The 22855-nt window shown below is 38.2% G+C and overlaps 2 protein-coding genes across 2 annotated transcripts in view; one reads left to right on the top strand and one right to left on the bottom strand.

The window, feature by feature from the left end:
- ANGPT2 (angiopoietin 2) overlaps positions 1 to 21975 on the bottom strand; it is a 47548-nt gene extending 25573 nt beyond the window's left edge. The window contains 1 exon segment of the mRNA XM_086608336.1: positions 21691 to 21975. Within this exon segment, the coding sequence (XP_086464462.1) occupies positions 21691 to 21975 (285 nt within the window).
- The window catches only part of MCPH1 (microcephalin 1), a 135349-nt gene that overhangs the window by 74328 nt on the left and 38166 nt on the right, over positions 1 to 22855 (top strand). The gene's annotated exons all lie outside the window — the stretch shown is intronic.

Genomic DNA, 22855 nt, shown 5'->3' with positions numbered 1-22855 from the left:
AAAGGCAATAAACAGATGAACAAAGAAAGACCAAGCAAGAGCTTTGATTCTTTCATAAAATAATTGCGGATATTAAACCTCATTCTTCAAGGCTGGTTCCTTATTCACTAGAGAGAGATCAGAATGAGAATCTGAGCAAAGTAATCTCTGCAAATAGGATTACCGAACTGCATGACTTCTTTGAAAATGTTATCACTGAGTTATTCCAAACCACAGTACTAGAAAAGGAGTTAATTCTGGGCTTAAAGGTAAGGTAAACATTTTACGGTAGGCTTAGGCAATTACCCTGTTAAAACACACAGCTGTAAGGTTGCTGAGATTACAGTACGCAAAACCTGTGATTACAATTTAAGGCATCTGGTGGTTCTGGTTGCCAGATTTTATTCCCCTTGTCACTGTGCTTGCAACCTTAGGAAGCAGTTTTGTTTGGACACACAGATCTGCATTTTTATAATTTACCATATTTGAATATCTGTAAGTATAAGCCTATCTCCAAGTATCTAATGTCTTTCAAATAATATCTCATTTATGTGATGTATTCTAAACCATTGAAGTATCCTCTTGACTCCAGTTTAACAGTTTGTCTTCACATCTGTTTTCAACTTCCAAAATATTAAATAACTAACTTAGAGAATATGCTATTTGTGCTTACTCAAAAGCATGAAATATGAACATCAAAAGGGATTCGTTTTAAGACTTAAAGGCAGTTTCATGATCTGGCTCGTTTATTCTAATTTAGAGCAACATGAAGCATCAAAACGATATTGACCTATTAAGTGGCTTTGCAGCTTCTGTGGGTTTTTTCCCCTGAAAATTTAAAGCATGATTAGATTACATAAATCCCTTCTGTTCTTTCCTTCATATTCACTAATCCTCTCTCACTTTTGTGCATTCTCTGCATGTCCTGACCTGAACCAAGATATGCACTCATCCCTCTTTGCTTAGATTCCCCTCTCTCTTCATCATACAACTCAACACTGTAGAAAGTGAGACTTTTTACAATTACGGTTCATAATTTTTTTTAGTGGCAAGTGCTTACTTTCATATTTCTTCAAAGATGAATAAAAGAATTACTTTCATACAAAACGCCATCATCTCCCACTGACGTGAGCAAGAGCAGAATGTGTTCCCATTGCATACTCTGGGAAAGTGAGGAGGGGCGGGGAAGAACTTTTTCAATACAGGCTCCAGCTAAGGCAGCCAAAACTGAGCTTCATTGACAACACCAAGGATTAGCAGCCATTTTGCAAGACTGCAGTTCTTTGTGGCACGCTGCTTTGTAGAGTTCTATTCATCAGCTCCTGCCAAGGAGCCTCCTTCCTTTATAAGCAATAGCACACTCAGAATTTCTGAAGGGGGGAGAATAGCTTGGGTCATTTACAAGAGAGAAGGGCACAGCAATGAAACGCTTCAGTCCCCATCCATGAGTTCAGAAGCTTGGCAGTTGGGTTTGAACAGCATGTCTGTCTGCTACAATATTTTGCTCAAATTTGGATAGTGCAGCAGGGATTATTTGCCAGATTTCTCCTGTACCACATGGCTAATTATAGAAGATAATTTTTAATCTCTTTTCAATTCAGTTAATAGCTGGTGTATGACTTAAGCGTTCATGTGTGTTAACCTTGATTACTTGATTCTTGTTTTGGACAAGGTAATTGCCAAAACCTAATAGCTGACTGTTAGTGATGCATTTTTTCAGAAATTCCGCTTTTGAGAGAGTAAGTCAATCAATGAATCCTATCTTAAGGACATTGCAGGGGAGAGGGAAAGTGGTATTAATACAGTCAGATTTGAAAGAAGGAATAGTTGATGGCATTTCAGTGATTCTTTGTGGGATTTTTTTCATGAAACACTCAACTTTTTGTGTAAGACTGGCTGCCATGTTTTCTTGAAGAAAATAAATATAAAAATGACAGCACAGATGGGAAAAAGCATGTCTCAAAGTATGCTTAAATTGCAAAAACAGCTGGGAAAATTGAAAAAAAACAATTTACAATTAAGGTTTGTAATATAGTTATGGTAATGCATTTTTAGAGACAAAATTCTGTAAGGTCATCAATTTGAGGCTGTCATGCTTTATTACTTCAAATCATATAAAATCATAAAATTTGATGAAAATACTTTAGCTAAGTTGCCAAAAGAACAAGACAGATCAATCATGTTGGAGCACATTCCAAAACATTGCTTTTATAGCCAAGATTGTCTTTTTTTTTTTAAGCTTTAAATTGGCAAAAAAGAAAAAGACAACATGTAGAGTATTCATTAACAGAAATTTGTTTTCTAACCATCAGCACAGATAGCATTAATCCGTTATGAAGGGTTGCCAATACTTATTTAAATGAAGAGCCTTTCTGTATAGTTTGTGTCCATATTGCAGAACAATCTTCCAAATAATCAACAACTCAGGATAGATTTGTGAAAGGCAGGTCCTGCTTGACTAACCCGATCTCCTCCTATGACAAGGTGATCTGCTTAGTGGATGAGAAAAGGCTGTGGACGTTGCGTACCTAGACTTCAGGAAAGCCTTTGACACCATTTCTCACAGTGTTTTCCTGGAGAAACTGGTTGCTCATGGCTTGATGGGCATACTCTTCGCTGGGTAAAAAACTGGCTGGACGGAAGAGTTGTGGTGAATGGCGTTAAATCCAGTTGGTGGCTGGTCACAAGGGCTGTCCCCCAGGGCTCAGTATTGGAGCTATTTTAGTTTAATATCTTTATCAATGATCTGGACAAGGGGATCAAGTGCACCCTCAGTAGTTTGCAGACAACACCAAGTTGGGTGGCAATGTTGATCTGCTTGAGGGTAAGAAGGCTCTACAGAGGGATCTGGACAGGCTGGATCGATGGGCTGAGGCCAGTTGTATGAGGTTCAATAAGGCTCAGTGCTGGGTCCTGAACTTGGGTCACAACAACCCCGTGTAACACTACAGGCTTGGGGAAGAGTGGCTGGAAAGCTGCCTGGCAGAAAAGTACCTGGAGTATTGGTCAACAGCTGGCTGAATATGAGCCAGCAGTATGCTCAGGTGGCAAAGATGGCCAATAGCATCCTAGCTTGTATCAGAAATAGTGTGGCCAGCAGCACTAAGGATGTGATTGTCTCCCTAGACTCCACAGGGGGACAAATACTCAAATACTGTTTTCAGATTTGGGCCCCTCACTACAAGAAAGACATTGAGGTGCTGGAGTGTGTCCAAAGAAGGGCAGCAAAGCTGGTGAAGGGTCTAGAGCACAAGTCTTATGAGGAGCAGCTGAGAGAACTGGGGTTGTTTAGCCTGGAGAAAAGAAGGCTGAGGGGAGACCTTATGACTCTCTGCAACTACCTGAAAGGAGGTTGTAACCAGGTGGATGTTGGTCTCTTCTCCCAAGTAACAAGCAACAGGACAAGAGGAAATGGCCTCAAGTTGCACCAGGGGAAGGTTTAGATTGGATATGAGGAAAATTTCTTCACTGAAAGTGTTGGCAAGCACTGGAACAGGCTGCCCGGGGAAGTGGTTAAGTCACCATCCCTGGAGGTATTTAAAAGATGTGTAGATGTGGTGCTTGGGGACATGTCTTAGTAGTGGACTTGGCAGTACTAGTTTAATGGCTGGACTTGATGATCTTAAGGGTCTCTTCCAACTTAAATGATTCTATTTTATTTGTGCATTTTGTAGACACTTTAACTTACAATTTTTTCATTTAAAGTTATAAATGAGATCTTGATTTTGTTCTTTGCTGCCAAATGCTTAAACTATACTAATTAAACAGTCATGTTCCTGGCAGCTTTTATAGCTACATGAACATATACATCCCTTCTTTGCCAAATGCTACCCCCATATAAGTGGTACAAATAGTACTGGCTGCTAGTTTAGTTCAGTTATTGGAGCAGCCTTTCCAAATAAAGTTCAGTGAATTTCTTAATGTTTATAATCTGATTCTGTCAAGTGTAACATTTATTTCCAGAGGTAATGTTAATCATGAGTTTCTACACAGTGCTGTGTTCCCTAGAAGAGGTAAGTAGATGGCTGGAGCTGCATGATCCTTTGTAACCAGCCCTAAGATCATTGGTATCTATCAAGATCTTTTTCCTTAAATAGTATGAATTACTAGACTAAGCAATTTACCACCTTCAGGGAATTCATCTGTAAGTTTGAGAGAAATCTAAAAGCACTGTTTATAGGCGTTCTCAAAACTTGTCTATTGAAATCTGAAGATAATCCTTATTCTTACAATAAGGCATCCATTCTAAAACTGTACCTGCTGGGAGATTTAGCAAAGAGGTCAAAGTTTATCTGCAGTCCTATCTCTATAGCCCTGTATTTAAATCAGCAGATTCATTGCATGAAAAATATCATTAGCCCCATAAACTTAGCAACTGCTATGTGTGAATACTCTATGAAGCTCATCTGCATTTGGGTTATTCATTCTAACAGCCACATCATACGTCCCCATGCCCCAGCCCCATGTTCCTGCTCCCTTCCTTGCACCAGCTCTTACATTTGTCATTCGACTTTCAACTAAACCTGGAGGCACTAACATAAAAGAAAACAAGGGGCAATTTCCTGTCAAGTTTGTGGACTGTGGATCTCTTCTAGATGTCAAAACTGTTGCTAAGATAACTCTGGCTGTTGATAGTGTAGAAAAGTTCTTTTAAGGGGTAACATGATTTAAAGTTATATACTAGAGTTTTAAATACAGACTTTGACTAATATTCTCTTAAGGATATCAGTGCATATGAGGGTCATTATCTTTCTCTGATTGCAGTGGCGAATGATTGTTCTCCTGCCATTAATTCAAAGTATTAGATCCTTCACATTCTTCATGTTCTTGGCAGCAGCGGTCTGATAAATATGGAATAATTTAACTAAAACTAGCTTTTTCATATTTTCAAGGGAGAAAACCAAAGAATATGCATAAGGTTTCCATGAGAAATGGCTATTTCTATTCAGACCTTGATTGTGCTTTGTTATTAATTTACAAAATAGTTAAAAAGAACTTGCAGAAGTATTGAACAGCTTGTATTACAATAGGTATTGCATGCTTAGTCATCTAATGTAGATACAGAGAAAATTGCTGAGATAATGACATGTTTCTAGTATTTTTCCTCTAATTTTTATCTTGAATTTCCACAAGTGGAGTAGATCCAGTCAAAAACCTAGCAACAGAAAATACAACATTTACAGCTAGGCATTTTTTAAACATGAATTGAAGCTACAGTGCTTGACATATATTAAGCTGTCAAAAGATTTTTGAGTTACTGTTCTTACATCCCTACTGAAAATGTCCTGTGCTTTATTGAAAACTTATCTTTGTGAATTTAAACCAAGGAACTGAATTAGTCCTTCCAATGCCTATGGTCACCATCCTGACATTTTGTTCCCTAAGATGTTTAGTTTTTGCACAAAAGTGAGCAAGATGGAAAATGAACTTAAGCATCTATATTGGATTTAATTTAGTTCTAGTGACAGGGTAAAATAAGAAAAACACTGCTGAGTCTCATCAGTTCTTTTTCTGAATACTTCTTCAGAGTACAGATGAGACCTTTCTACTTCTCATACTTAGATGTCTTGAGTTATCTTTAACCCAGTAATGCTTGGTCTTAGTTGCCTGCCCTTGCTTCAGAGTGGCAGTGTTTTTTGGATTGTGGCCATGTCTGGTTTATTCATGAGTCATCTGAAGTAGAATTTAATCCATAATTTGAAACATTTTTTTCAAACTCTGTGCCAATGTGCAACTGTCACATTGTAGAAGGTCATCCATATATGCCACAGAATCGTTAAAATTCCGATTCACAGAAACATTTTTGTATATAAAGACATAAAATATAGTTTTGTCAAAGACAAACAGACCTCACTTACAATTAAAATACTAATATTTAAATAGTTTATTTATGGTATAATTGAAGTCTCACTCTAGGAAGTTTTCTTGGGATGAAACTATCTTCTTGGAACCTATTGAACATGGATAACAGTGAAAAGTAAGGTAGTCTTTATAAAAAGAAGAAAACAGTGTCATTAAATATGTGAACACAACAATTTCATCACAGCAGTTCATACAGGCAATATGCCACACATGCTGCTTAATGCACATGCATGTAATGAATGGAGCACAATATTGCCTGGCTCTCCATGTGTGCTTATATTTATATTGGTGTAATGAAGACAAATACTATAAAACCTCCAATTTTGCAGACAGCTTTGTTCTCTTTAAAATAGCTTTTCATACTTTTTTTCACAGTCTATCAATGTTGCTACTGCTTAAAGTTAGAATAAAAATGGAAGAATCACTATCCCTTCCAAGGTCCATTTATCTAAGGAAACACATTTTAAGGGCATTGCATCAATCTCCATCAATCAGACCTTAAGCTATTTTAAATCAGCTTTTAATAAAATAATATACTTCTCTATGTTTTCTGAAAGTCAGTTATCACTTTCAGTAGCTTGTAACTTTTGGAAAAAATTGGTACACTGCAGAAGGAAAAAGCAATCATGTCTGGAAAAGAGACATTTTAAATTGCCTTTTTTTTTCTTTTTTTCTTTTCCTGGGGCAGGAAGTCCCTATGGACTATGTGTTGTTTTCTCAAGGGAGGGGAAAAAATCTTTTGGGAATGTATATGGGAATGCTTGAGATGTCTCTACACTATTAGCTTCTTACATGCCCCATCGAGCATGTCTGCCTGTCCAGACCTCCAGCTAAGATTTTTCTCTTATCTCATTCTCCTGTCAGCAAACAAAAGGTTGAAAGTAACATCATAAATGAATACTAGCTGAAGTGAGCTGTGATTTATTGGAAATATTCAAACTGAAATTGTGTAATAAAATACTAAAGGTTTAAATGCTAACTCTTAAAAAGTAAATCCAGGACTTTAAAGTAAATTACACGAAGGATATGGTTCAGTTAATGCCACTGTGCACTGAAGGAAAGCTTACCAGCTTATTCTTAGGTCTGATTACATCTCATTTAGGTGAAACGGTTTGTTACGTTTCTATAATTTACACTTTATAGCAGAAGGAAAAAACTCCCCCTTCATTGGGAATAATTTACTTGAATAACAAACAAGTATTTCATTAATATAACATGAAACTAAATGCATGAAATACCTTCATTGTCTGCGTGAATATTTATGAAGACCAACTTTCACTCTGTGTTCTTGACTGGAACTATTTTGTTCCTAATACTAAAAGGTATTTACAGCATATTCATACTTTTTACTCTACATTTGAACTAACTACCAAAATGACAATCGAAATGATGACATAGAAACAGCAAGAGAGTGCATAGGAAAAAGGAAGGAACTTTGAGAGTTGAAACTATCCCAAAGGCTATCTTAGAGTTGAGCTCCCACGATTCCAGACACTGAGCTTGTTTTGTACATGTGATATTGCACTACTGCTTTCCAAACTGCGTATGCGTTTTCATGTGGTTTGTCACTTGAAGGATGACGTAGGTTCATTATACTGTACATGATGCATATACTTTATACAGTGCACAGATGTACATTTTTTAAAAGATGTAAATAAAATTGCAAATGAAAAATATTATTGAGGTCTCAAAAAAAAAACATTAATAGAAACTAAACAGTAGCCTTGACAAAAACATTAATAGTCTGAGTTTCTATATGGATAAGGAAATAATTTAAAAGAAAAAATTAACAACAGTATCTTCAGAACTAAAACCAATTATTTGATGATTAGCTGTTCTCATTAAGAATTAAGGATATTCATTAAGGTAGTAATCTAACATTCTGAATCACTGTTTTTCAAGATCACAGCTAAATGATATTTCTCTTAGAAATCAGGGAAGGAATTCATAAAGTTCCCATTAGTCTAAAAATAAAGAATAAATAAATAATAGTCTGAGTCATGAATGGCATTTTGCCGAATCTCAGTAGCACTCAAGCCAGGAAGACAAGAAGCCTGTGATGCTTCTGCCATTCACTGAAATGAATATAAGTATTCCTCATTATGTGCAACCAGCCACCGACATTCAAAATTAGAATTCCTTATTTATGAACGGTATAAGAAATACTGCTTATCAATATTTAATTTTTAAATACTAGGTTATAGCATTGGGCTATAATTTCACAAATTGAATATTCAAACTTTTTGGAGACAAGCCTACATGTTTTCAGCCATATTTTGTACTTGTACGCCAACGTCAGGGAATCACGACTTTCCTAGACTGGTGTAAAGATGAGATTCTGTCCTAAAACGTGCATATTTGAATAAACATGTGCTAAGATCCCAGATCCAAAGTAGTCCTTTTCCATTTGCATATTTTTTTTCCATTCCACTGAGCAACAGGCAGCTGAAATCAATTTACTACCAGGTATGCTGGTGGTGGTACTTAATGACATTTTTTCGTTAAAGACATTAGCTATGTAGCCTTATAAACGTTACAAAATTTTTAGTGAATTTGTATCTAGCACAGATTTTTCTTAATATAACAATATCTTTTTTCTCTCAACTTACAATATTAAATTAGTTTTGTAATTAATTCCTCTTTCAACAGGACAGCCTATTTTACAGAGTGGCTCATGATGTGGCAGAGCAAATCATAGTGCAGTTTTTTGAGGAAATATGAAGCAAATTCCTTGTTTCAAAATATGTTATAGGGGAAGTGAAAAAGAGCTAGGCATTCACAGTTCATTCTCAGCATTGCTTTCTAGGGAAGCAGTCATCTTACATTCCACTTCCAACCAGAAGGAAGAATGATTTGGAGTTCAAGGATCAAACTAGTTAGGAAGCTGTGGAACACAATTAGTCCCTTTTGTAAGCTATAAAACTGGGTGTCTCCTGTTTCAAAGCTGTGTTCACAGAGCATCTTTCAGCATGAAAAATCATTAGTTTTTTTTTTTTAAACCTCAGATAAATGAAACTGAAAGCATTTGGAGTAGTTCTCACACTTGCAACATACTGTCTTCTAAATATAGTTTATGGAGCTTTTATAAGATTTTTTTTTTTCTTGAAGAAGAAGCCTCAATGATCATGCTACCAAGAGAGAACCCATCATTTGAGCTGAAGACCTGCCAATTTTTGAATGCTCAAGACTAAGACAGTACATGTGTCACTGCTGATTTCAGTTTTGAAAGACTGAATTCTCTACTAAGAACTCACGCACTGATATTCCTGAAAATAAAATAAAAAAAAAGTAATTTTCTCTCTTAAGTGCTGTGGTGGTTCTTTTAAGACATGCTGTGTCTCTCTCCACTGTTTCCATTGCTAATTTGCTAGATGGGCAGGGGAAATGGTGTGTTTGAAAAGGTGCTACGTTTTCATGACCAATCTGAAACTTCCTTGCTCGCCAGACCACACCTGTCAGAGAACTTCCCTGAGGTTTCCAAAACACTGGGCAGGGAAAGCAGGACCCCAAAACCAAAACGGACTTGACTGTGACTACAGAAAGCAGTGCTGCCTTGAGTAAGAGAAGCTGAGGTGGTCACCTTTGCTTAGTTAAAAAACTGAGCATCTTGGTATGTTGTCGTCAAATGCCACTTAACTTATTTCCCTTTGCTGTTCCATTAGCACAGTTAAGAGTCTTTAAAGCAAAAGCTTCTGAGGAATTCCATGCTTGAAAGATAAAACAGGAAGCTACTGTGTTAAGAGTGGACAAACACAAATATTTGGAAATAAGATCACGTATAGGCAGCATATTTCAGGAAGAAAATGTAGTGTGTCATGCAGAAAAAAAAAATTATGTAATCCTGATAAAAAATACTTTTTTTTGCCTCAATAGCTAGTATTAGCTAGTATCCATCTAAAACAGGCAGTTTAGTTTGTTGGAACAGAACCAAGGAGAAAAGTCTTTCCATCCATTGTTTCCAAAAGTTACTCTTTGTCTCTGGTGCCCCACCGAGCACTCGGGCGGTGATGGAAAGTCACCTCTCAAGCTATGTTCCAGTCAGTGCTCCTGAAAGCCTGAAGCCAAGCAGCTGCCAGTTGGTGCCCTTCTATGAACACCAGAAACTGGAGCCAGATTCTTGTGGCCAGATGACCCTGGCTGGATGCCAGGTGCCCACTAAAGCTGCGCTATCACTCCCCTCCTTAACTGGGCAGTGGGGAGAAAATATAATAAAAGGCTCATGGGTCGAGATAAGGACAGGGAAAGATCACTCAGCAATTACTGTCATGGGCAAAAAACCACTCGACTTAGGGAAATTAATTTAAATTCTTATCAATCAAATCAGAGTAGGATAATGAGAAATAAAGCCAAATCTTAAAACACCTTTGCCCTACCCCTCCGTTCTTCCTGGGCTTTACTTAATTTCAAATGTCCTCTACCTCCCTCCCTCCGAGGGGCACAGGGAGACAGCGTATGGGAGTTGTGGTCAGTTCATCACTGTTTCTGGTGCTTTTTCCTTCTCAGGGGGAGAACTCCTCACACTCTTCCCCTGCTCCAGTGTGGGGTCCCTCCCATGGGAGACAGTCCTCTCACGCTCCAGTATGGGCCCCTTCCATGGGGTGCAGTCTTTCAGGAACAGACTGCTCCAGCTTTGGAACCCGATGAGGTCTTGCCAATAAACCTACTCCAGTGTGGGCTCCTCTCTCCACAGGTCCCGCCAGGACCCTGCTCCAGCGTGGGCTTCCCACAGGGTCACAGCCTCCTTCGAGTGCATCCACCTGCTCTGATGTGGGGTCCTCCACAGGCTGCAGGTGGATCTCTGCTCCACTGTTACCCTCCATAGGCTGCAGGGGCAAAGCCTGCCTCACCATGGTCTTCACCAGGGCCTGCAGGGGAATGTCTGCTCCCATGTCTGGAGCACCTCCTCCCCCTCCTTCTTCACTGACCTTGGTGTCTGCACAGTTGTTTCTATCACATATTCGCACGCTCTGTCTGCAGTTGCTGTTGCACAGCAGCTTTTCCCCCTTAATTATCTTATCCCAGAGGTGCTCCCATGATGCTGATGGGCTCAGCCTTGGCCAGCGGCAAGTCTGTCTTGGAGCTGGCTGGCATTGGCTCTGTCAGACATGGGGAAGCTTCTAGCAGCTTCTCATAGAAGCCACCCCTGTAGTCCCCCTGCTATCAAAACCTTGCCATGCAAACCCAGTACAATTCTCACAAAACAAATGCAGCTATTGGTGTTATAATAGGAGGAAATCTCAGCAAAAATGACTGAGGAACCAAAGCTATGCACTGTAGTATGGGTATTCTATGTGAAGAAACTGTCCCTGTCTCTAACGATCTGATGGGATGGGCCACTGAAGAGGGAGACTTTTAAATGCACTTTCAAAGACTCCCTTGGCTGCAAGAATCTGCTTTCAGGATGAGTAACCACATCTAGCAATGGAGAAAGTACAATGTCATTGATACTACATGCAGTTAACCAGAAAAAGAAACTATCTGTCCGTCTTAATATGCAGGAGAGTACACATGTAAGGTGAGGGATAAAAAGAAATTTAACAATGATGACAAAAGAATTGAGAACTGAGAATCCTGAATGACGTGTGATGTAGAGAAAAGGGAGTTCAGAAAGGATAGCCAGGAAGGAGAATGGTGTTAATAAAGGGAAAGAAGGAGGAAAAAATATAAAGGAACTGAATCTGTGTGAGCAGAATTTTAAAAATGTATGTGTCATGGATAGGAATTCATAAAGGCAATGAGCTACAAAAGGGGCTGGAATACTGATCTTAAAGCCAGCTGAGGGAAGGAATTGTCTGGTTGGCTTGAGGGTTAAAACACATTGTGAAATTGGAAGGAAAATCACTGAGGAAAATGGTGTGTGCGAAGGACTTGACTGGATGAGACTCTTGGGAGACGTTACTCCTACATGGACTTGAGAGGGACAAGAAAAGGAAATGTGTATTTCCTTGTGATTAAAATTATCACTCTTTTTTTTTCTATTCCAATAGCATCCTTACTAGTTAGAGGTAGTCTACATGAAGTAAGCCTTAAAGCACATGTCTGATTTACTGGTTTACTCCATTATCAACTTCAAATACGTTTTTTTTTTAAAGTTTCACTTTCTGAGTCAAATGAGTTTTTAGATATATCAGATGAAACCTCAGTTTCACTAAAAAGTCAGTGGGAATTTTTCTGCTTGCCTAGAGTGGAGCTAGATTTTTGTATGCTGTCCTCAGAGCCTTTTTAAAATAATAAAGCTTACCATAACAAAGCAGCTGAACTCAAGACATGGATAAGTTTTCTCTAGATGCAAGTCAAATAAACTTATGTGTCAGGGGAAAAAATCAGGGTATTACTAACTATATTTTTAACTTTCTTCCGTAGCTGGTAAAAAGCAGTTGTCAGAATACTTGCTTGTATGTGGTAAGATTTCAACAGGGTCAGATTGTTTATATTTGTTCCAGTTTATACTCTTTCTAAGGGTTAGGTTATTCCTCTTGGGCTTTACCTTCTAGTTATTTGAACTTTGTTTCATCATGTCAGAGTAGTTTTCAGAAAACATTTCCAGTAAGGCTCCAGTAGCAGTTACAACAGGGTTTTTTTAATTTACTATTACTTTATAGGCAATCATTATATCTGACAGAAAATCTGGCATCAGGAAAGAAGTTTGACATAAGTGAAAAACACAGGGATAGTTAATATGGTCAAAGTTCAGACCTCACGCAAGGAAGTTTAGTTTTATTTAAGTCAATTTCTTAGTAGCAGAAAAATACAAGATTTTGTCCAGTTTTACTCATTCACTTAAGCTGTCTTTAGCCTACTTTATCCATTTTTTTAAAGTTGTATTAAGAAACTGGAAGTTGATGTTCCTGTTGAGTAGCTGAATTACCCTGTTTATAGAAAAGCTTTCTGAAAAGAAAAGCAAAAACATGGAAATTGTTTCATTAAGTCTTCACCAGGGAATTTTCTGGAATATTGAACTATCTCAATGGACAGGATATCTGTTAATGCAATAGGAAAGTATGGCAAGTGTGTTTTCCCTTGCTACATATATTTGAGTCTTGATGTACAGCTTTTTTGATGTTTAAATGTTGACTTTTTGCACAGCTGAGATTGTCAGTTGACAGCTGATACTGTGGAAAAATGAGGCTACTGCTTCTTCACAAATTGGCACATTCTGCTTAAGGGATTGGTTTGTATTTCTCTTCAAAATAGGAGGTTTGAACTACTACCTTGCAAATGGAAATTGGGGAGAAAATTGTTGTACAGAAGCAGTTGTACAGAACATGTTATAGTTCAAAGGAACAGACGAAAGGAAGCACATGGTGTTTTACTATATTCTCTACCAGTTCTTTGGAGGAAGATAAAGTGATTTTTAGGTGCCAGCTATCAAAATTAAACCCCTCAGCTTACTCAAATACCTCAATGTAAGGACTATACATCAGGTCATATGATGAAAGACAGCCCTTCGATACACTGACGTCATATCATATGTAGGGGAGCTGCTGATGGGGTAAGGGCTATGGCTATTGCCCAGGAAATGTCCTTTCCACTGAGCTGGGTGTCTCCCAATTCCCACACCCTGACAGAATGGAACAAAAGAGGCTTTTTCCTTCCAGCATCACACACATCAGGTGCAGGCCTGACCCCAAAAGCAAGCGTAGCGATGAAGCTCATACCGTGACTACACGAGGTGAATGACTCGTAATACTTGCAGTGTGACAACGAACAGATCTGCAAAGCTGTTGTTTGGACGGGGATTAATACACTGCACAATCATTTTTATCGTAGAGATTTCAAGAAGATTCTATCATTTTTAGATGGAGACAATTTTTCTTTCTCTAAAGATGAGAACTTTTAGCTTTTCTCTCTGTCAAAAGTTCTATTAAGTGGAGTGATAATTAAAGATCAAACATTTGCCTAGTGTGTTTTCATGTGGTTTTGACAAACACTTTATTCAAAAAGCATACTAAAACATTACTTCTGAAGTAGCTCAAATGATGACAGTTGTGTTACTGGTGATGCTGTACCACACCAGAATGCTCTAATATGCTAGTTTTGACTTTATACTGAATTACTCTGGTCCTCATGTATGCTTTAGCACAACTTTTGAAATGCATGTGGCTATTTTCAATTTATTGATAATTACATTACAAAAGGGTACTACAGAGTCCAAAAATTGAATGCCTCTTAAAGAATTTCAGTTGCTAACATTGAAGGAGCTGTAATGTATCAACCAAAGCTTTTTTTTTCCGCTTCTGGAAACTTAAATAATAAGATGTCACAGCTAGCTATTCAATAAAATAGTCTTTTATGCTCTCAGCTGTGTTACCCCAACACACTGATTTTAACCCCTGACCAAAATCAAGGATAGAAAGTTGATATGTTGTTCCCCAGAGGGTAAAGAACCCTATATAGTTTCCTTTTTTTTTTTAAGCTCTGAGACTTGAATATAAAAACAAAACTGAAAAGATATTTTTTTTTCTCTACAGTATTAAAGGAAGTTTGAGCAAAGTTAGGACACTGTATGCCACTTGAGTTTAACAGTAATCTCTAGAACAGCTGAATTGGAAAGAAAGTTGCTGTCATCTAAGAATTCTGAAGTATTCCCTCATCTAGGGAGGGAAATGTTTCACTCCTTACAGCTTCTGTGAATAATGTAACTCTGTGAAGAATGCTAGATTTCCATCCATACTTTTACTAACAGAGAGAGAAGTTAACGGAGAGAAGGTTGCATGTTCTATCAGCCTTCTCTTTTTACCCCTAAGACCTTTTAATGACCTTAGTGGTCTCCTGGAAGATTATTAGATAAACTGATAAATCTTCATATGGGCAGGATAAAGACAGTGGAAAAGTTCCTGTAGCTCCCCTCTCTTTGTCCAGACTAAGTCATAATGTGCTGGAAGTTGGAATGAAAACAGACAGATATCTCCTAATCGTACAAATTGCAGGATAGATTTGCTGAGCTTTGTAAACAACATTTAATTTTAGGGTTAACCTGTTCCACAAACAGATAAAAACAAATAGGATTTTCAGTAATTATTTGGAATGTAGTAAGCATTAAGAAAAAGGCAGTTAAGGAGTAGTAATGTATTTTCCTAGGCAGCTTGAAAACTGACACAGTGAGTGTTTGCAGAACTATTTAGGTGTAGGATTTTTTTTTATACAAAACGTGGATCTGGATTTTGTAGTTTTGAGAATTCTTTAACATTTCCTATGAGCTTAGTTTACTTTGAACAGACTTTAAGTTCACCAAACAGTATTTCATTTATTCTCATTAGAGAATAAATACAATTCTTTTTTCCTGTGCCCCATTTCCTAGAGATATGTCTGTTAAAGGAAATGAAATGATCACAATTTTTCCATTTGTAAAACACTTTTTTCACTTTTTTTGTGTATGTGAGGTTATTTGGCTTAATTTGTTCCACTGTGGAATGTGCCATATCTCTACAGCATTTCTCAGCATTAAATTACTGTGCCATATCTTTTTTTTTTTTTCCAGATACTTAGGCCTCTGAGATTATCTGATATCCCTATTATTTTTTTCACCTGTAATTTATATTTGGTTAAACTGAGAAATTCAAAGAATAAAATGGCAGATAAGTTTGTCTATGCTTATTTCTGAAACTTCTTATTGAGTGTCATAGAAACTCTCCTTTTCTTGAAGGTTATATTGGTATTTATGGTCACTGACAAATTATTTTCTCAGTGGTTTAGCTGTTATTACCAGAGAGAGATTTCCTAGGGTGCATGTGAACTGCCAACATATTTTCTATGTGTGGCATCCTTGTTTCATATATTAGTACATACATGACATTTTTTTATTCAAAAGCCATCTTCTTCCATCTTCCCTTCTGAAGTCTACACGGCTATCCTTAAGGCTCCCATCAGCATCTTATTGCTAACTAGACACCAGAACCCTTTTTCTCGAAAGTACAGCTTGCATCTTCTGTTTCAGGAAGACATTTTGTAAAATAGGGGTGGTGAGATGCTGGAACAGTTTACCCAGTTAAGTTGTGGATGCCCCAGCATTGGAAGTGTTCAAGGTCAGGCTGGACAGGGCTTTGCACAACCTGATCTAGTGGAAGATGTTCTTGCTCACGGCAGGGGAGCTGGAATAGATGATCTTTGAAGGTTCCTTCCAATCCAAACCATTCTGTGACTCCATGACCCTGTCAGGATGTGGGAACGGGGAGACACAAAACACTTTGGAAAGCTCACGAGTCCCGGTTTGACTCTTGTACTTAAGCTTTTTTAACAAGTGGGAAGCATAATGTTTATCTGTATATTTGTATCATATTTGCAGCCTAGTCCATGTTTCTACTTTCTACCTATTGTTTCTTGCTTCTGAGGCTTGCAAACTTTAGTGCCAAAGTAGTATGCCAGGATGAGAGCCATGCAGCATGCTAGCTTTTGCAACTTCTTCAGCAATACTAATAAATCTGTCTCTTCAAGGGGAATTTCTTTTAAGTTTTCCATTCCTCTATTTCTCTCTCTGGCAAGCTGAAGAGACAGACTGAACTTACTCTAGGGAGCTTATTAAGATAGACTGAGTCATCAGATGAAGCTCTGGGTTTGCTGAGCTCCAGAGGACGATTCGAGAGTGGCACCTCTCTGTTGTAGACCCTAATCTAAGGTCTGAGACAATGTCTTCTACATCAGTTGGCAGCATTTTGCATGCCTAGCCCTATAATAACAGTAATGTTGGAGGAAGACAGTCTTACTCTGTCCCCATCCTGGCTTTCAACCAAAGCTATGTAAAATCCCATGAAATAACAGATGCAGCAGGAGGTTCTTGCACTAAAGTATGTAAAAGGTTGTTAAATAAATAGTGGGTTACTCAGCTGTCTTGGTTTACTGTAAGAAGTATCATAAATCAAATAATGTATAATGTGGTATATTTTCAAAAACACAAATACTGTAGTATGAAAACAACAGTATAATACAGTCACTGAAGATACTAGATGTCATGTTTTGAAGGTTAGAAATGGGTATCTGTCTTCTGGGCAAAATTCTGTTCTAAGCAATACATGTGTGATCGCTTTTTTTTCTTCTGATTAGGAATCAAGCAAATTATATCAATTGTTTCTCTTGATGAATTATGGGGAGATGCATGATGTTGAATTTGTTCATAATTAACAACAAAAAAGGAGAACTAACAAGATAATTGTCTGTAAAAGAAAACACTATTCTGAACCTCAGTCTCTGCGAAAGTTTCTAAGATATTCTGAAGGTTATGCTGTTAAGTTTTGTAAGTTAAGTGGGTATGCAAACAAAAAGGACTGGAAACTGTCAACTTAAGCATCTCCAGGCTCGTTTCCTATATGTGCACTTGAAGAAAGAGAAAAAAGAGGAAAAATAAAGCACTTGATGTCAATAATTAATGGAGAAAGTCTCTCAATTTGCTTTTTGGATCAGTCAAAGATGATAAGTTTATGATCATATTAATAACAGACAAAGAGCATAAAAATATATCTTGAATGCTAGCAAGAGACTGGTTCAGTAAAACGAGCCTCTGTTTATCACATTTTTTACTGATAGCATCTTGGAGATGGTGAGCTCTTAACTTCAATTTTGTCTTGTAGAGTTGTACAAGAAAAGCTCTACTCCTCTTTGTTGATTTTGTCCAATTTCATACCTGTATCACCAATTTGGTATTTGTGAAATGATGGGGAAACAGTCTTTCTATTTGTGAAACATGGGGAAACACATGCAAAAGTTTAATCTCAAATCGTTTCATGGAAATTTACCTACAGGAGGTATAACAATAAACTGCATAGTCAGATTATTTAAAGTAGCATGGAAACTTTATCCAATAACATGTACTAATCTGAAAGTAAAAAAAGCATTTTCTTTTGGGTCCTGCCACTACTATTTGCTTCACAAATACATAGTTGATAGACAGAAACAAGCACTTTTCACATAAGTGAAAACAGATGCATTACTTAAGAAAGGAATGCAGCTCTTGATTCAGAGTCAGAATCATCTCTTGCGTACTTCAAAATCCAACACTGTAAAATATATTTGTCCTTGTCCATTGTGTGCAGATATTTTTGGATGATGACATGTCAGAGTATCTTTTTGTATTTGAGATACGAAGTTCAGTACAAGTATGACAATACTTAAAACTTTTAATTGGTAATTACTCATCAAAAATTACAAGCGTTTATTCCCATACATTTTAAAACATCTGAATCTGTTGTGCTTAGAGAAGAAAAACATTTCAAGTTGACAAAGGGTTTTTAGCTTCCAGAATAATATGAAAAGGGAAAACGAATCTCAGTTCAGAGTATCCAGAGATACTGCATCTCTATCAGCAAAATGTCTCACTCCCAGTCTGCTGAGATGGTTCAGGAAGAAGTTCTGGTCTTAGGCTTAAATGTTGACTCCTGGCACAGACTTTTAGTTTCCAGTCTTTTGATCTGCTGATACACTACAAATAAATTACCTGTATTCCATATGCTATAATCAATTTGATCATACACCATTTTCAAATGTTTATAATAAGAAAGACTAAGAAAGTATTTGTTTTGAACAGTCATATCTCCTGAGTCATAAGATCTAGTTTACACACTAAGAAGTAAATTCAAGTTAGCATTCAGTTATTTGACTGTCTTAATACTCAAAAAAAATGCAGTTCCTTGGATAGAAATGCCATGATGCAAATGGTAAAGCTGCCATTAATTCGAATAGAGATTTTTTTAATTGTGGAACTTAGAGGAATTGTCTGTCTTCCAGGAATATCTTAAATATTGATGTTGGGTTTGTATTAAAAAAAACCCTAAACTATAATAGCCAACTTACATATATACATTTAAAATTTCCAGTATTGTATCTCAGCTGTATACCAATTTGCTATCCTCTAAAATTAATTGAAATTCTTATTATCAAGAGGTTTGTTCTCCCTGCCCATACATGCATTAAACAAAAAAAAAAATCTTACACTTCAATATAGAAATTGAGTCCAAGGTAGGAAAAGTCAGCTGATCCAGGGGTTTGGCCTTTACTCTACAGCATCGCTTACTGGCTTACTACTGAACACTGGATTAGGTGGAATAGTGGTTTGTTCTAATATGTCATCTGCACGCTTAAACGTAATCTACTTTTGAAAAGACATTCCAGTTTTATGTAAGGTATGTACATTAGTGGCATAAGGCATTGATACAATTCAGACCAAAAAAATGTGTTTTCACGAAGCAGCAATTTGTAGCAATTGTAGAACAAAGTCTTCTGCTCCCTACGCGGGAGCAGATCAGAAAAGAACCTGGACCTACGTAACCCATTTTCTTCCCATTGTGTTTGTCCGTTAACCAGATGAAGCGCACACTTCCCATGCTGTCCCATTCATGCAGCCTCGCGTTCATTCAGAAACAGAATGTTTCCTTTAGTTGACGGATTAAAGGCAGGAGGGGGGGAGGAGTGTAAAAATGTTTGGGGATGTGCAATACTTCAGGAACAACATTTACAGGTTAATTCACACTAAAAGCTTTTAATATATATACATTTTAATGCAACTTCAAAATAGAACAGGTGCTGCCTCTTAAATGAGAAAAAAAAACTTTTTTAAAAAAGCAAGACCTAAAGTAGCTTTTTGTGCAATTGTCGAGAAGTTAATGTCAGGGTTTTTTTAATCAATCTTATATTACACTTTCAATATGGTATAAAGACTAAGTGAACAAACGTTTTTTGCTATGCCTTGATTAATCTAGCATTGTATTTTCGTAAATTGGAATGTAAACCTAGGAATGTGTATTAGTGACCTTAAAAAAACAGCAAGTAAACTCTGTAAGCAACTTTAAAGGTTATTGTTTGCTTTTCATCTTCACTTGCAGACCAGGTGTCTCTAGGAAAGCAAAGCTGAGGAAAAGCCACTTTTGTTGGAGTCTCTTTGTGAACAAAACAGATGACATAAAGAGCAGGTGTTAAAATAGTGAAAAAGGCAAACAGCAGTTATTTTACAGGATGTTTAGCTGGGGAACAGATAGGGGAAAAAAATCAGGCTATTCTAAAGCATATTATTTGGGAATCTTTCTCAAATAAAAGAAACTCTTCTCTATCTTAGAAAATCTGCCTTTTGATCCCCCAAAGAATGGCTTAGATATACTTATCCTATTCCTCTTGTAACTGATTTCCCAGGGACTGAGAGGAAAAAGCATAGTTTTTACTAAATAAGGATGCCGGAATTTGCTTACTGATTTCTGTTTACCTGATGCCACTTACGAGACTGTGTTTGCCTGCTTAAGTGGCATTTAGCACTGGCGTCCCGTGTGTGATTTTCTATTTATGTTAGGAAATTGCTTAGCAGCTGGGTAGATTAGACTGCTTTACTTTGTGTGGTTTTCATCCCGCATTGCACATCTGTTAATGTTGGTCTTAACATTACAATAGTGAGCATTGTAAATTAATAAGTAGGAAGGTAAGTATGTGGAGGGAGGTATGTTTGCCTGTGAGATTAAAAAAAAAACCAAAAGCTACTGAACTGACATTATTTGGGTGTCTAAATTAAGCATCCTAAACCCATAGAGACAGATTTAGAGGCCCATACTGCAGCCCTCAAGTGTATGCATTTTGGATTTAAGATTCAGGGTTCATTTTCAGGTAGATGGCAACACTATGCTTTCTGCTTTGAAGTGTAACTTCTATTTCTTACACACACAAATTCTCTAGCAGGTTCCTTTGATTATATCCTGCCAGTTCTGTAACTTTGTAACTGATCAGAGAATTGAACCCTAGTGCAAAATTATTTTATAATCATGTAAACTTAGGAGAAAGAATTGGCTGCTCATTGTCGAGAATTGTGAATTCTCTCTATTCGCAACAAATACTTCTTTATGAAAAAAAATCCCTTATGACATCACTTGAACACTTACATAGAGATATTATGTCAACTGCTCAGTTCAGTCCTCAAAATATTTATTGCTTAGAAGCTAGGCATCTTGGTATGGGACTTAAGCACTCACAAATTTACTATGCAACTAAACTATATTATCACACTACTTCAGGTGCCAGTGAAATAAGGGTTTATTAAACCAGAATCTATTGAACTGTATAGCATTTAGAATCAAGTGAGTTTGTATTAAAATGAGGACTAGTGATCAGGCTTATTCTCAGTAATACTAAGAATTTATAGAGTATAAATGTTTTGCTGTGGTTTCAGGTATAATTTTACAAATGTTGCCACTTTGGCAATAAACATGCCGTTTTCCCTTAGTTACAATGGAGTTGCATTAAAGGAAGCTATGTGGCATCTGCAACACCTTTTCCAGACTATTTTTCCCTTGAATGGTGCATGTTTGAGTGGAAACGTTACAGGATGCGAAGGACATCTGCTAATGAACTTTCTTGAAATTCTATCACTTCACTAGGCTAATTTCACTGCAAGTCAAACTGGCAGTCCTTGCTTAGAATTACAATTCTTTATCAGTGGGTCTTAATATGCTAATTTCTGCCTGCAAGTTTTGAAATCATGTTTCAAGTAACATTGTGCAAACATGCCTCGGATCAAGGTGCAGTCTATATTCTTTAGTCAGTTAATCATAAGTTAGTAGTTGGTTCTTTCATGTCAGAAATTTCAGACATCCTCGCAGCCTGCCTGCCTGAGTAATTGCTATTTGTCCAAGCAACTCAAATGTAATGACCAACTTTAAAGCACGAGCTCTGCACAGCAATGCGGTTCTCTGTTCCTTTCTAGTCAGTTGAATTACGTTCTCAGACTTCAAAACAACTTTTTGATGGAAAGGTGATTCAGAAACGTAGTTTAGATGATGCATTTTGTGAATTTAGAAACCGTTAGAAGAAAAAAACCACAATGAAATAGGCAACGAACATTGCGAGCAAGATTTTTTTCTAACAGAAACGATATTATCCTACCTTCATTAGCCACTGGGTGTTGTTTTCCATGATGTTTTCAAGTAGCTGCAGTCTTTGAACTGAATCGTCATAATCTAAAGGTGCATCCCTTTGCACTGCGTTGGACACGAAGGAAGTAGAAGACCGGCAGTTGTCCGTCTCGGGCAAAAGGAAGGTGTAGCTGCACGCCCCGTGCTGAACCTGGTACTGCTTCTTGCCTATCGCCTCCATGCTCTTACTAAAGGAGTTGTATCCTGAAGCTAAGAAAATACTGCAGCCCAAAAAGTAGCAAACAGTCAGCTGCATCTTAATTCCTGCGGTAACCCAGCAAACCTAGAGCGCCTGAAGCCCGCGGGAGCCCGGGGCTAGTTAACCTGCGCGGCCGCGGAGCGCTCCGCTGCCATGGGCCGCCGCGCCGCCGCCTGCGCTTCCCCGCTCGCCGGGTCGCCGACCGGGGGCCGTGCCGTCTTCTTCCCCCCCGCCGCCGTGCCCTGAGCTGTCAGACGGGGAGAAGCGAACCGCAGTCCCCTCGGAGCCGCGGGATCCGGCCCCGCTCGCCGCACGGACCGGGAGGTTTTTCTCCTCCTCGCCCGCCTCAAGATTTTACGGCCTCGGTAGCCGAATCAATCACTTCCCTTCCCTTATATGATAAGTTGATCGGAGCATGCAGACATGTGGAGCGGAGCTGCTCCTCCCTCCCGGCTTCGCCAGCGCCTTCCTGCGGGGGGTGGGAGCGGTGGGAGGGGTGGGGGGGGACGGCATTTGCAAAGCCGGCTGGAGGGAGCGCGGCCGCCCGGGCGCGGAGCGGTGCGGAGCGGCGCGGAGCGAGAGGAAACCCCGGGGAGGAGCCGGCAGCAACAGGACCCCTGCGAATTCCTGCAGCACGGCTCTAATTAAGAATTTCCTAGACAGAGCAATCAGTTCCGATCGCCTCCAACTATGCTTGTAAATTATTGGTGGTGGTAATCATTCCGAAACACTGTCTCGGGGGACGAAAAAAAAAAAAAAACAAAACAACAAACCAAACAAAAAAAACCCACCACACGTTGCTGGGCTTGTTTGTTTTTCTTAAAGATTTTGTTATATTTTTTAAAAAATATTCTGCACCAAGATGTAATTTCGTTTGCGTTTAATGCATTGCGTAATTACAGAGAAAGACACTGTCCTGAGCACACAAAAGCAGGCT

This window comes from Tauraco erythrolophus, chromosome 2 (assembly GCF_009769465.1).
Source record: "Tauraco erythrolophus isolate bTauEry1 chromosome 2, bTauEry1.pri, whole genome shotgun sequence".
In the NCBI taxonomy this organism is placed as follows: domain Eukaryota; kingdom Metazoa; phylum Chordata; class Aves; order Musophagiformes; family Musophagidae; genus Tauraco; species Tauraco erythrolophus.
The sequence above is the reverse complement of the archived record's forward strand: the minus strand, read 5'-3'. Positions and strand labels throughout refer to the sequence as shown.